Here is a 15153-nt window from a genome sequence, read left to right as displayed (position 1 = left end):
TGAGACGGAGTTTCGCTCTTGTTACCCAGGCTGGAGTGCAATGGCGCAATCTCGGCTCACCGCAACCTCTGCCTCCTGGGTTCAGGCAATTCTCCTGCCTCAGCCTCCTGAGCAGCTGGGACTACAGGCACGCGCCACCATGCCCAGCTGATTTTTTGTAGTTTTAGTAGAGACGGGGTTTCACCATTTTGACCAGGATGGTCTCGATTTCTTGACCTCGTGATCCACCCGCCTCGGCCTCCCAAAGTGCTGGGATTACAGGCTTGAGCCACCGCACCCGGCCTAAATTTTGTATTTTTAGTAGAGATGGGGTTTCACCAATGTTGGCCAGGCTGGTCTTGAACTGCTGACCTCACGTAATCTGCCCACCTTGGTCTCCCAAACTGCTGGGATTATAGGTGTGAGTCACCGTGCTCAGCCAAAATTGACTTTTTAAAACAGTAATTATCCCTGAGAAATATTCTCAGGGATAATTACTGTTAACATCCCTCTCCCCAAAAAGCAAAAATAAGCAAGAAACATAAATCTCTCCAGCCACAGATGGCTTTCCTGGTAAATTCTATCAAATTTTAGAGAAAGAAACAATATTAATTCTACTCAAAATCTTCCAGACATTTGAAGAGAAACTACTACTTCTCAGCTCATTCTGAGGCCAGCATTACCTTGATACCAAAACCAGACCAAAGTATTATAAAAAACTACAGACCAATATCCATCATGAACATAGATTAAAAATTTTAAACAAAATTTTTATTTTATGTATTACTGAATTTAACAATACATAAAAAGGATGTTAGATCACAATTAAATGGAGTTTATCCAAGAAATGCAAGGTTGGAATGGAATATTACACAGCCATTAAAAAGAACAAAGTCACATCCTTTGTGGTAACATGAATGCAGCTGGAGGCTGTTATCCTAAGAGAATTAATGTAGGAACAGAAAATCAAATACCACATGTTCTCACTTCTAAGTGGGAGCTAAACATTGAATACACATGGACAGAAAGAAGGGAACAATAGACACTTGGGCCTCCTTGAGGGTGGAGGGTGGGAGGAAGGTGAGGATTGAGAAACTACCTGTTGGGTATTATACTGATTATCTGGGTGACAAAATTATCTGTACATGAAACCCCTGCAACATGCAATTTACCCATGTAACAAACCTTCTCATGTAACCCTTGAATCTAAAATTTGGAAAGAAAGAAACAGAAATGCAAGAACTGTCCATATTTGAACATCAATCAAAATAATTCAACAAATCAACTAACTAGAGACAAAAAGCATTTAAAAATCTTTAACTACAGTTAACATACTTAATTAATGGTGAAACACTGAATGCTTTCCCCCTAAGATCAGGAAGAACAGAAGGATGTCTACTCTCACCACTCCTATTCATCATCATCCTGAAGGTTCTCACCAACGCAATAGGGCAAGTAAGAGAAATGACAGACACAGAGATTAGAAAGGAAGGAATAAAATTGTATTTACAGACAGCATGATAGTCTACATAGAAAATCCTAAAAAAACTATAAAAAAGCTAGAATAATAAAGGTATGAGATAAGTTAATATACAAAAATAAATTGTATTTCTATATACCAGCATAAACAACTAACTGGATAAACAATTTGGCAGTTTCTTATAAAGTTAAGCATATTCTTTTCATATGAACCAGTAGTCCCTCTCTTAGGTATTTACCCAAGTGAAATAATTAGTTTACATAGAAATGTGTATGTGTTTTTAACAGCAGCTTTATTTATAATTGCCAAAACCTGATGGAAAAAAAAACCTAAGATATCCTTCAACAGGTGAATGGATAAACAAACTGTGGTACATTCATACAATGAAATACTACTCAGCAACAACATTAACAACAACAAAAACACACAAACTACAGATATACACAACAACACAAATGAATCTCAAATACATTATGCTAAGTGAAGGAAGTCACACTTCCTTCTGTTTCTATTTCTATGACCCTGATGGAAAGGGAAAATAATCACGACAGAGTACAGAGTAGTGTTTGCCAAGGGCCAGGGGTGTGGGAGGAATTGTCTACAGAGAGGTATAGGGGAATTTCTGTGAATAAGAGAACTATTCTGTAACTTGACTGTTGTAGTGGTCACACAACTGTATATGTTGTCAAAACACAGAGAACTGTACAATAAAATGGTAAATTTTATTGTATGTCAGTTATGACTTGATAGAATAAATTAGGGAAAAATCAATGTCATTTGCCATATAACAGAAGAAAAACTGACCAATCAACCATCAGATTATCTCAATAGAAAAAGAAAAAAAAAGCTCCTGAAAAAACCTAACATCAATTTGTAATAAAAACTTTTGCAATCTAAAAAAAGGAACTTCTTCAACCTGATAAAAGACATATACCAAAAAATCTATAGCTATTATCATACTTTACGGTGAAAAACTGAACACTTTCTGCCCAAAATTGGGAACAAAGCAAGGCTGTAGCCTCTCACCATTGTACTGGAGGTTCTAGCAAGTGCAATAAGGCAAGACAAAGGTTAAAAAAATAAAAAAGCACTAAACAGAAAAGAAACAAAATTGTTCACATTTGCAGATGACACATGATTGCCTAGGTAGAAATTCCTGAGAACTGTAAAAAAAGCTTTGAGAACCAAAAAGAATATCTAAACAGTTGGAAATGGAAATAAAAATGCCATTTCCAAGATCATGAAAATATGAAATACTCAGAGATATGTTTGACAAAAGATGTACAATACTTGTACACTAAAAACCAAAATGCTGCTGAGAGAAATTAAAAACCTAAAGAGATGTACAGCATTCATGTATCTAAATATTCTTAACATGTTAATTCTCCTCAAATAGATTTATAAATTCTATGCAATCATAATCTAACTCCCAGCAAGCTGCTTTGTAGAAACTGACAAGATAATTCTAAAATTTATATGGAAATGCAAAGGACCCAGTTTTCCCAAAATAATTTTGACAAAGAACAACAATTTTGGAGGACTTACACTACCCATTTCAGGATTTCTTAAAAAGTAACTGTATTCAAGACTTTTTGGTATTGGCATAAAAATAGACATATAGGTCAATGAAACAGAATCTGAAACAGATGTATGGATATTTGATTTTGACAAAGGTGTCCAGTCAAAATGAATCACAGACTTAAATGTAAAGCTTAAAAATATACAACTTCTAAAAGAAAACTTAGGAGGAGATCTTAGTGAGCACTTTTTTTTTTTTTTTTTTGGAGATGGAGTCTCACTCTATCACCCCAGGCTGGAGTGCAGTGGCACAATCTTGGCTAACTGCAACCTCTGCCTCCAAGGTTCAAGTGATCCTTCCACCTCAGCCTCCTGAGTAGTTGGGACTACAGGCTCATACCACTGTGCCCAGCTAATTTTTGTATTTTTAGTAGAGACAGGGTTTTGCCATGTTGGCCAGGCTGGTCTCAAACTCCTGACCTCAGGTAATTCATCCACCTTGGCCTCCCAGAGTACTGGGATTACAGGTGTGAGCCACTGCGCCTGGCCAAATATTTCTATTTAAAAATTTTTTTTGAGACAGGATCTTGCTCTGTCACCCAGGGTGGATTGCAGTGGTGCAATCATGGCTCACTGTAGCCTTGACCTCCCAGGCTCAAGTGATCTTCCCACCTCAGTCTCCCTGGTAGCTGGGACTACAGGTGGGTGCTACCATGTCTGGTTAATTTTTTAAAAATTTTGTTTTGTAGAGACAGAATCTCACTTTGTTGCCCGGGCTGGTCTTAAACTCCTGGCCTCAAGCAATCCTCCTGCCTCAGCCTCCCAAAGTGCTGGGATTATAGGTGTGAGCCACTACACCCAGCCAAGATTTCTTAAATAAGATACGGAAACTGTTTAAGTATAAAAGAAAAAATATCAATAAATTGGATGGCATTAACATAATAGAGGTTTGCTCTTCAAAAGACATTGTTACAAATTGAAAACGGCAAGCCACAGCCAGGGAGAAAATATTTGTAAAACATAGAAGTCCTCTGTTAAATATATCTAGAATATATTAAGAATTTTAATTTGGCTGGGCACAGTGGGAGGCAGAGGCAGGTAGATCACGAGGTCAGGAGATCGAGACCATCCTGGCCAACATGGTGAAACCCCATCCCTACTAAAAAAAAAGTACAAAAATTAGCTGAGTGTGGTGGCAAGTGTCTGTAATCACAGCTACTTGGGAGGCTGAGGCACGAGAATTGCTTGAACCCAGGAGGCGGAGGTTGCAGTGAGCCGAGATAGCACCACTGCACTCCAGCCTGGGTGACAGAGTGAGACTCTATCTCAAAAGAAAAAAAAAGGAAAAAAAAAAAAAAAAAGAATTTTAATTCAATAATAAGAAAAAGATAACCCAATTTAAAAATGGGGACAGATTTGGATAGATATTTCACAAAAGAAAACATACATATGGCAAATAAGCACATGAAAGGATGTTCAATATCATTAGTCATTACAGAAATGAAAATTAGAACCACAGTGAGGTTCTACTACCCACCAACACAGAATAGCTAAAATTCAAAAGACTGACCATACTAAGTATTGGCAAGAATGTGCAGCAACTAGAACCCTTATACATTGCTAGTAGGAATATAAAATGGTACAACTGCTTTGGAAAACGGTTTGGCAGTCACTGAAAAGTTAAAACATACACCAATCATACAAGAAAGCCATTTTACTCCTAGCTATCTACTAAAAAAAAATTTAAAAAAATCCACACAGACTTGTACACAAATGTTCAGTGCAATATGTAATAGCCAAAGACTAGAAACCACTCAACTGTGCATCAACGGGTGAATATAAAAACAAATTATGGTCTAGCCATACAATGAATGGGATGCTACTCAGCAATAAAAAGGAAAAGAAGTTGTATATGATTTATGCAACCACATGGATGAATCTCAAAATAATTGTGCTGAATAAAAGTCAGAAAAAAAAATACATACTGTATGATTCCAGATGAAAACAAATCCATAGTGACAGAAAGAAGATTAATGGTTGCCTGGAACCATTGTGGGGATATAAAAGAAATATATATGAAATGGGGAGTAGAGGGTTAGACCAGAAAGGAGAAGGAGGGATTACAGAAGAACACAAAGAAACTTTAGGCAATGAAGCACAATGTCATTATCTTGATTGTGGTGATGATTTCATGGGTGTATACATGTGTCCAAACTCATCAAATTATACACTTTATTTTTTCTTTTTGAGACAGAGTTTCACTCTGTCACGCCCAGCTTGGAGTACAATGGTGGGATCTTGGCTCACTGCAACATCTACCTCCCGGATTCAAACAATTCTCCCTTAGCCTCCCAAGTAGCTGGGATTACAGGTGCCTGTCACCACGCCCAGCTAATTTTTGTGTTTTTAGTAGAGACAAGGTTTCACCATGTTGGCCAGGCTGGTCTCAAACTCCTGACCTCCAGTGATCCGCTCACCTTAGCCTCCCGACGGGCTGGGATTATAGGTGTGAGCCACCGTGCCTGGCCAAATTGTACACTTTAAATATATACAATTTATAACATGTCAATTCTACTTCAATGAAGCTGTTTAAAAAAGTAACTGAACCTCAACAGGGGCAAGGATAGAAAGAGTTCTATACTCCTGGTCTTTAACCAAGGCTTTCAAGTAGAACTTCAGATTTTGCAGTGTTTACTTCTAAACAAAAAAAAAAAAAAAAAAAAAAAAAAAAAAAAAAAAAAAATTTTTTTTTTTTTTTTCCTGTTCCAAGCATACATAAGAGAAATGGCAGTTCAAGTTGTTCATACCTTCACTCGAGCTGCAGTGCTTTCCATTCCACGGCTCTGAGTCTCTTTCCGCTTATCCGCGACCTCCTGTTGTTTCTGGAGAGCATCCTTGAGACGCTTATTGGCAGCTGCTGCCTAAATAAAATTGGCAGATAGTAATATTGAATGAAAGGTAAAACAAATAAACAAAAAACCCAATTTGTAGAACATTAGTAAAGAAAAATAAAAATTCTATGGATTTGAGTTCCTATAGGAACCAGGTTTATAAATCTCCATGGACATAACACTGGTAAATAGCTACTGCTTTGGAGCCTAGGGGAGGAATACACCTCAAGGAAGTTCTGCAGACTAAAAATATCTAGAAATGTCACATATCAATATCTCTTTGTTTTTTCAGCAAAGTCTCAAATCCAGTTAGGAAAAATTTGAATAGTACCATTTTTCATCAGGTTTTTATCTGCTCACAGGTCATGGCATATAAACAGGGATCAAGATTTAGGAATTGCAGGTGAAGGGGAGGAAGGCAGCAAATCATACTGCCACGTGTGTACCTATGCAACAATCTTGCATGTTCTTCACATGTACCCCAAAACCTAAAATGCAATTAAAAAAAAAAAAGATTTAGGAATTGCTTGTGAAGATCGGCATCCGTGGTTTCTCAGAACACCTGCTCATTTAAAGGATACTATTTTGCGGCCGGGCGTGGTGGCTCATGCCTGTAATCCCAGCACTTTGGGATGCTGAGGCAGGTGTATCACCTGAGGTCAGGAGTTCAAGACCAGCCTGACCAACATAGAGAAACCCTGTCTCTCTAAAAATACAAAATTAGCCGGGCATGGTGGTGCACGCCTGTAATTCCAGCTACTTGGAAGGCTGAGGCAGGAGAATTGCTTGAACCTGGGAGGCAGAGGTTGCGGTGACCCAAGATCTGCACCATTGCACTCCAGCCTGGGCAACAAGAGCAAAACCCCGTCTCAAAAAACAAAAGAAAAAGATATTACTATGTAAGCATTTAAGCCTGGCGATGACAATACACTTAACGTAGCAGACTGAATTTTCTTACCTCCTCTGTTTTACGTCTGAGCACATTGGATTGTTTCTGGAAGTTTCTTTCAAGTTTCAGCAGCTCATATTGCCTCTTACGGTCCTGACAAGAAAAAAGTCAGATATTAATTACTGTTCAGCTAGCTAAAACAAAACCTTATACTATAACTAAGGTGTCTCTCAAAATATCCTTGATTTGTAAGGTTAACTACAATACAGCGAGCTGCCTTCATCTTCACCTATGAGTCAAAAACTCGTAGTTCTAGAAAACGTGTTTGTGTGTAGAGGGGAAGTGGTTTTTCCCTTTGGCTTATTGCTCTGTGGCCAAATTCTTGATGTCTCAGTCATAAGTCAACTACTAGAAATAATATTATAGAATGTGAGGGCTGGAAGGAAGCTTAAAGATCATCTAATGAACAGTCCTTTCCACACAGGTAGTTATTGACAGAGGTGGGATTCAGGTCTCCTGATAAATAGACCAGTATTCTTTTCCCATCAACCCTACTAGTCCATCCATTATAGAACCCAGGTTGGTGGCAAAAAAGAGAAAGCCTATCACATAGCCAACCACCAATAAAATTAAGGTAAACTGCAGCTAAAGAAGAGGTTTTTCACTTCTGAACAAAACGAGTTTAACCTGGGTGCACACAGACATAAAGATGGGAACAATAGACACTGGGAGCTCTAAAAGAAGGGGAGGGATGGAGAAAGTGGGGTAAGAGCTGCAAAACTTCCTATTGGGTACTATGTTCACTATCTGGGTGATGGGATCAGTAGAAGCCCAAAGCTCAGCATTACGCAGTATACCCTTGTAACAAACCTGCTCATGTACCCCTGAATCTAAAATAAAAATAAAAACAGGTTATTACTGAATGTACTTTTTCTTCCCAGAGATTGAAGATAAAGAATAACAAGAAATATTATGGGATATCACCTGCTTCAGCTGAGCACACAACATTTAACTGCTTTGATTTCTTGGCCCTTTCCCTATTCTAATACATCCATTAAGCTCCTTCTGGTCTCACTTGGTCCTATCCAATTTGGATGGAATGGTCAAGCCATTTTTGTCATGTCTTTGCCAGCATACTAGAACAATTCATTTCACTCAACAGTATAATATTTACTGGAACATCAACTAGACACTAGGCACTGTGCTAGGTGTCTAGGATACAGAGATAAACATGACAGGGTTACTACTCTTACAGAGATTACCAGGGAATACAAACAACATGCAACACAATTTTAATAAAATATGATGTGTATTGAAATGAGAAGTCAAGATAATTAAAGAAACACAGCCAGGGGACTAAGCTAGTCCAGTGAAAAGAGAAAACCGAGCTGTCTTCTTAGCACCAGACTTCTTGAAAGAGAAGTCTATGTTTAGTACTTCCACTTGTCATTACTGGTCACTTCAGAATCCCTTTGTAAGTAATTTCTACCAATTGTCCTGGAATTTCCTACTTATTAAATTTAATGGTCTTTTTATAGTCACTATCTTCTTTGGCTTCTCTCTCAGCATCGTTAGCACTACCAATAACTTTCCCATACCACCTTAATTCTTTTTTTAGCTTACAAGTTTCATTGTCTTCTTTCATTTTCTTATACATGAAATAAAGAGATTCTCAGCTGGGCGCAGTGGCTCATGCCTGTAATCCCAGCACTTTGGGAGACTGAGGTGGGTGGATCACCTGAGGTCAGGAGTTCAAGACCAGCCTGGCCAACATGGCGAAACCCTGCCTCTACTAAAAATACAAAGAAAATTCCCCAGGCATGATGGCATGTGCCTGTAGTCCCAGCTACTCAGGAAGCTGAGACAGGAGAATCACTTGAACCCAGTAGGCTGAGGTTGCAGTGAGCCGAGATGGCGCCACTGCACTCCAGCCTAGATGACAGAGTGAGAGAAAAAAAGAGAGATTCTCTTCTTAGCCTTCTTTTTCTATATATTCTGTCTCCATTATCTCACTACTCCCAAAGTTTCATTTTTCACCTGTATGCACACAACTCCTTAATTGCAAAGTCCAGCCCAGCTTCTCCCTTGAACATTATCTAACATTTTCTAGGTCTCTCCATCCCAAAGGTTATTGTCCTAAAACCAACTTTGTCTCTTCAAACTAGCTGTTTCCTCTGACTTTCCAGTCACTGAAAAGCCAGAAATACTTTTTGATGCCCTAATTCCTTCATTTTTTGAAAGGTAGATTTTGTATTAATTATGATTAAAATCATTCACTAAACATGATTTAGTACCCACTACTTGCCAGTCACTGTTTTAGCCACTGGAAATACAGAAGTGAGCAAAACAAAGATCCTTGTCAACGTGGAATATATATTCCTGTAGAATGTAAAGTTATCATCACTTTACAGAGGTGTCTCCTTTCTTCTTTTGTTTTTCGTAACAGTTTCATTGAGATATAATCAACATGCCGTACAATTCACTCATTTAAAGTACATGATTCAGTGGCTTTTGGCACATTCACACAGTTGATGTAAACATCACCACACTTAATTTTAGAACATTTTCATTACCACAAAAAGAAATAGCATACTGTTTAGCCATCACTCTATAACCCTATCACCCCACCCCAAAGCCCCAGACAACCACTAATCTATTTTTGTCTCTACAGATTTTAATGTCCTACTCTGGATATTTCATATAAATGTAATCCTATCACATATGGTCTTTTGTGACTGGCTTCTTTCACTAAGCAAAATGTTTTCAAGCCTCATCCATGTTGTAGTCAGTACTTCATTCCTTTGTATGGCTGAGTATGGATAGGCTACATTTTATGTACCCATTCATCAGTTGATGGACTTTTCCACTTTTTGGCTATTATGAGTACTGTTGCATGAACATCTGGGTACAAGTTTTTGCATATATGACATGTTTTCATATCTCCTGGGTAGACAAAACTAAGAGTGGAATTGCTGGATCATATGGTACCTCTAGGTTTTTTATTTAGCCTCTGGATAAACTGCTAAACTGTTTGCCAAAGCAGCTATATCATTTTCCCATCCTACTAATAATGTCTGAGGCTTTCAATGTCTGTACATTCTTGCTAAGATTTATTATCATTTATCTTTTTGTTTATAGCCATCCTAGTAGATGTGAAATTACAACTCATTGTGGTTTTGATTTGCATTTCTCTGATGGCAATATACACTGAGCATCTTTTCATGTACTTATTGCTTTGCCCATTTCAAAAATGGGTTATATTTTTATTATTGATTGGTAAGAGTTCTTTATCTATCTTGGATATAAGACTCTTGTCAGCTATATAATTTGTAAATATTTTCCTTCCAATCTATGGACTGGCTGTTAACTTTCTTTATTTGGTTAGGGATGGGGTCTTGCTCTATTGCCCAGAGTGGGGTCAAACTCCTGGGCTCAAGCAATCCTCCCACCTTGGCCTCCCAAAGCGTTAAGATTTCAGGTGTGAGCCACCATGCCCAGTCATATTCACTTTCTTGATAGTATTGTTTACAATGCAAAAGCTTTTAATTTTGTCTAATTTAACTCTTTTTTTTGGTTAGCTGTTTGTGCTTTAGGTATTACATCTAAGAAATCATTGTCTAATCCAAAGTCACAAAGTTAACACCCATGTTTTCTTGTAAGAGATTAATGGTTTTAGCTCTTACATTTAGGTTTTTTATCTGTTTTGATTTAATTTTTGTATATGGTATGAGAGCAAGTTTCTTTTCTTTTTTTTTTTTTTTTTTTCTTTTTATTTTTTTGAGAAAAGTCTCACTCTGTTGCCCAGGCTGGAGTGCAATGGTGTGACTCGGCTCACTACAACCTCCACCTCCCAGGCTCAAGTGACTCTTCTGCCTCAGCCTTCCAAGTAGCTGGGATTATAGGCATGTGCCACCATGCCCGTCTAATTTTTTTGTAATTTTAGTAGAGACAGGGTTTCACCATATTGGCTAGGCTGGTCTCAAACTCCTGATCTCAAGTGATCCACCTGCCTCGGCATCCCAAAGTGCTGGGACTACAGGCATGAGCCACTGCGCCCGGCCACAAGTTTCAACTTCATTATTTTGCATGTGACCATCCAGTTGTTCTAGGACCATTTGTTGAAAAGACAATTGTTTTCCTCATTTAATTGTCTTGGCATTACTGTTGAAAATCAACTGACATAAGTGTATAAGTTTATTTCTGGATTCTCAATCTTATTTCATTGACCTATATGTCTATCTTTACACAGCACCACATAGTCTTGATTACTGTAGCTTTGTAGAAAGTTTTAAAATCAGGAAATGTGACATTTACAAATTTGTTCTCCTTGATTGTTTTGAATATTCTGGGTCCTCTGCATTTCCATATGTATTTTAGAATCAGCTTGTTTTCTGTGAAGAAACCAGATGGAATTTGATTGAAATTGTGTTGAATCTGTAAGGCAATCTGAAGGGTATTCCATGTTTAGAATATCAAGTCTTCCTGCCCATGAACATGGGATATCCTTCCATTTATTTAAGTCTTCCTTAATTAAATTCAATGATATTTAGTAGTTTTCAAGGATATAAGTCTTACACTTCTTTTGCTAAATTTATTCCTATTTTATTTGTATTGATGCTATTATAAATGGAATTGTTTTCTTTTCTTTTTTTCTTAGATGGAGTCTCCAGGGTTGGAGTGCAGTGGAGTGCGATCTCGGCTCACTACAACCTCCACCTCCTGGGTTCAAATGATTCTCCTGCCTTAGCCTTCCGAGTAGCTGGGATTACAGGCGCCTGCCACCATGCCTGGCTAATATTTTCTATTTTTAGTAGAGACGGGGTTTCACTACATTGGCCAGGCTGGTCTCAAACTCCTGACTTTGTGATCCGCCTGCCTTGGCCTCCCAAAGTGCTGGGATCACATGTGTGAGCTGCCATGCCTGGCCCTGGAATTGTTTTCTTAATCTCATTTTCAAATTGTTAATTGCTACTATATAAATATACTACTGATTTTCTTTTCTTTTCCTTTTTTTGTTTTTGTTTTTGAGACAAGAGTCTTGCTCTGTAGCCCAGGCTGAAGTGCAGTGGCCTGATCTCAGCTCACTGCAACCACTGCCTCCTGGGTTCAAGTGATTCTTGTGCCTTAGCTTCTCAAGTAGCTGAGACTACAGGTGTGTGCTACCATGCCTAGCAAATGTTTGTATTTTTAGTAGAGACGGGGTTTCACCCTGTTGGCCAGGCTGGTCTCAAACTCCTGGCTTCAAGTGATCTGCCTGCCTCGGCCTCCCAAAGTGCTAGGATTACAGGCGTGAGCCACCACATCTGGCCACAACTGATTTTCTTATATTGATCTTATATTCTGCAAACTTGCTGAACTCATATTAATTCTAATAGACTTTTAGTGGATTCTCTAGGATTTTCCACATATAAGATCATGTCATCTATAAACAGATATCTTGCTGCATCCTTTCCAGTTTAGGTGCCATTTATATATTTTTCTTCCCTAAATGTCCTGGTTAGAACCTCCAGGACAATGCTGAATACCTATGGCAAGAGTGGACATCCTTGTCTTGTTCCTGATCTTAGGGGAAAAGTATGCTCTTTTCACCATTAAATATGATGTTAGCTGTGGGTTTTTCATGTATGCCCTTCATCACGCTGTGGAAGTTCTCTTCTATTCCTAGTTTCTTGAGTGTTTTTATCATGAAAGACTGTTAGATTTTTGTCAAATGCTTTTTCTGTGTCTATTGAGATGATCATATGGTTCTTGTTCTTTTTCCTACTGATATAGTATATTACATAAATTGATTGCCATAAACAAACTTTGCATTTTTCAGATAAATCTCACTTGGTCATAAGTGTATCATCCTTTTTTTTTTTTTGAGACAGGTTCTCACTCTGTTGCCCAGGCTGGAGTATCTCAGCTCACTGCAGCCTCTGCCTCTTGGTTTCAATCAATTCTTGTGCCTCAGCCTCCCAAGTAGCTGGGAGTACAGGTGCACGCCACCATGCCCAGCTAATTTTTTTTTTTAATTTTCATTTTTAGTAAGAGACGGGGTTTCGCCATGTTGGCCAGGCTGGTCTCAAACTTCTGACTTCAAGTGATCTGCCCGCCTTGGCTTCCCAAAGTGCTGGAATTATAGGTGTGAGTCACCGCGCCCAGCCTATCATTCTTTTTAAATGTTGATGGATTCAGTTTGCTGGAATTTTGTTGAGGATTTTCATGCCTATATTAATAAGAGATATTGGTCCGTAGTATTCTTTTCTTGTGATGTCTTTTGTCTTTGGTTTTGATATCAGGGAACACAAGCCTCATGGAATGAGTTAGGAAGTGTTTCCTCTGCTTCTAGTTTTCAGAAGAGTTTCTGAGAAATGGGTATTTCTGTCTTTTTTTTTTTTTTTTTTTTCTGAGACAGAGTCTCACTCTATCACCCAGGCTGGAATGCAGTGGCGCGATCTTGACTCACTGCAACCTTTGCCACCTGGATTCAAGCAATTCTTGTGCCTCAGCTTCCCAAGTAGCTGGTATTACAAGTGTGTGTCACTATACTCGAATAATTTTTGTATTTTTAGTAGAGATGGGATTTCACCATGTTGGCAAGACTGGTCTCGAACTCCTGACCTCAGGTGATCTGCCCGCCTCGGCCTTCCAAAGTGCTGAGATTACAGGTGTGAGCCACAGCACCTGGCCAATAAATGGGTATTTCTGCGGGGTGCGGTGGCTCACATCTATAATCCTAGCACTTTGGGAGGCTGAGGCAAGCGGATCATGAGGTCAGGAGTTTCAGACCAGCCTGACCAACATGGGTGAAACCTTGTCTCTACCAAAAATACAAAAAATTAGCCAGGCATGATGGTGCATGCCTGTAATCCCAGCTACTTGGGAGGCTGAGGTAGGAGAATCACTTGAACCTGGGAGGGTGGAGGTTTTGGTGAGCCAAGATCACGCTATTGGTGGGTGTTGCCCACCCTGGGCAACAAGAGCAAAACTCTGTCTAAAAAAAAAAAATAAATAAAAAAAAAAAAAAAAAAAAAGAAATGGGTATTTCTTCTTAAAATGTTTTATAGAACTCACCAGCAAAGCCATCTGTGCCTAGGGTTTTCTTTGTAAGAACTTTTTAAACTACTAATTTAACTTCTTGTCACAGGTCTATACAGATTTTCTATTTCTTCTTGAGTCAGTTTTGGTAGTTTTTGTCTTTCCAGGCATTTGTCTACTTCATCTAGGCTATCTAATTTGTTGGTGTACAGTTGTTAATAGTAATTCCTTATAATCCTTTCCTTCTGGCAAGATTGGTAGTAATATTCCCTCTTTCATTCCTAACTTTAGTGATTTAAATTTTCTTTCTGTTTTTTCTTGTTAAGGCTATCTGAAGGTTTGTCAGTATTTGTTAATCGTTTCAAAAGACCAGCTTTTGGTTTCAATGATTTTCTCTATTTTTTTCTATTTTGTATTTAATTAATTTCTGCTCTAATCTTTTAATGTTTTCTTTCATCTACTAGCTTTGGGTTTAGTTTGCTCTTCTTTTTTTTCAGTGTTTTAAAGTGAAAGGCTAGGTTATTGGTTTAAGATCTTTCTTAAAGTTTAAAAAAATTGAGATGTGGTCTCACTGTTTTGCCCAGGCTGGTCTTGAACTCCTGAGCTCGAGTGTTCCTTCCACCTCAGCCTCGCAAGTAGCTGAAACTACAGGAGCCTTTCTTCATTTTTTAATATAGGCATTTACAACTATACAATTCCCTCCAAACACTGTTTTACCTGCATCCCATAAGTTTTGGTGTGTTGTATTTTTGTTTTTATTAATCTCAAAGTATTTTTAAATTTCCCTATGACTTCCTTTTTGATTCATTATTTATTTAGGACTGTGTTAATTTCTTCATGTTTGCGAATTTCCCAAATTTATTTGTTATTGATTTTTAATTTCATTCCATTGTGGTTAGAGAATCGATTTTCTATTATTTCACCACTTTTTTTTTTTGAGATGGAGTCTTACTCTGTTGCCCAGGCTGGAGTGCAGTGGTGCAATCTCAGCTCACTGCAACCTCAACCTCCCAGGTTCAAGTGATTCTCCTGCCTCAGCCTCCCGAGTACTGGGGATCACAGGCATGTCACCACACCCAGCTACTTTTTGTATTTTTAGTAGACACAGGGTTTTACCATGTTGGCCAGACTGGTCTCAAACTCCTGACCTCAGGTGATCTGTCCACCTCGGCCTCTCAAAGTGTTGGGATTATAGGCGTGAGCCACCATGGCTGGCCTGTTTCAATACTTTCAAATTTATTGAGGCATAAAAGGCATAGCATATGGTCTATCCTGGAGAATGTTTCATGTGTACTTAGGAAGACTGAATATCCTGGTGGTGTTGGTTTGAGTAGTCTATAGATGTCTGTTAGGTATAGTTTATAATCTAGCATTGT

At 38.4% G+C, this 15153-nt stretch overlaps 1 protein-coding gene across 2 annotated transcripts in view; it reads right to left on the bottom strand.

The window, feature by feature from the left end:
• KIF4A (kinesin family member 4A) overlaps positions 1–15153 on the bottom strand; it is a 126524-nt gene that overhangs the window by 22771 nt on the left and 88600 nt on the right. For both annotated transcript variants that reach the window (XM_032255854.1, XM_032255855.1), the window contains exons 19-20: positions 6827–6910; positions 5785–5898 (exon numbers count right to left, since the gene is read on the bottom strand). In XM_032255854.1, coding sequence (XP_032111745.1) covers positions 5785–5898; positions 6827–6910 — 198 coding nt within the window. The remainder of the gene's footprint in view (positions 1–5784; positions 5899–6826; positions 6911–15153) is intronic.

This window comes from Sapajus apella, unplaced genomic scaffold, assembly GCF_009761245.1.
Source record: "Sapajus apella isolate SASKATOON/1434 unplaced genomic scaffold, GSC_monkey_1.0 scaffold91, whole genome shotgun sequence".
Classification (NCBI taxonomy): Eukaryota; Metazoa; Chordata; class Mammalia; order Primates; family Cebidae; genus Sapajus; species Sapajus apella.
Note: the sequence above shows the minus strand (reverse complement) of the source record. Positions and strands in the feature narration are given on the sequence as shown.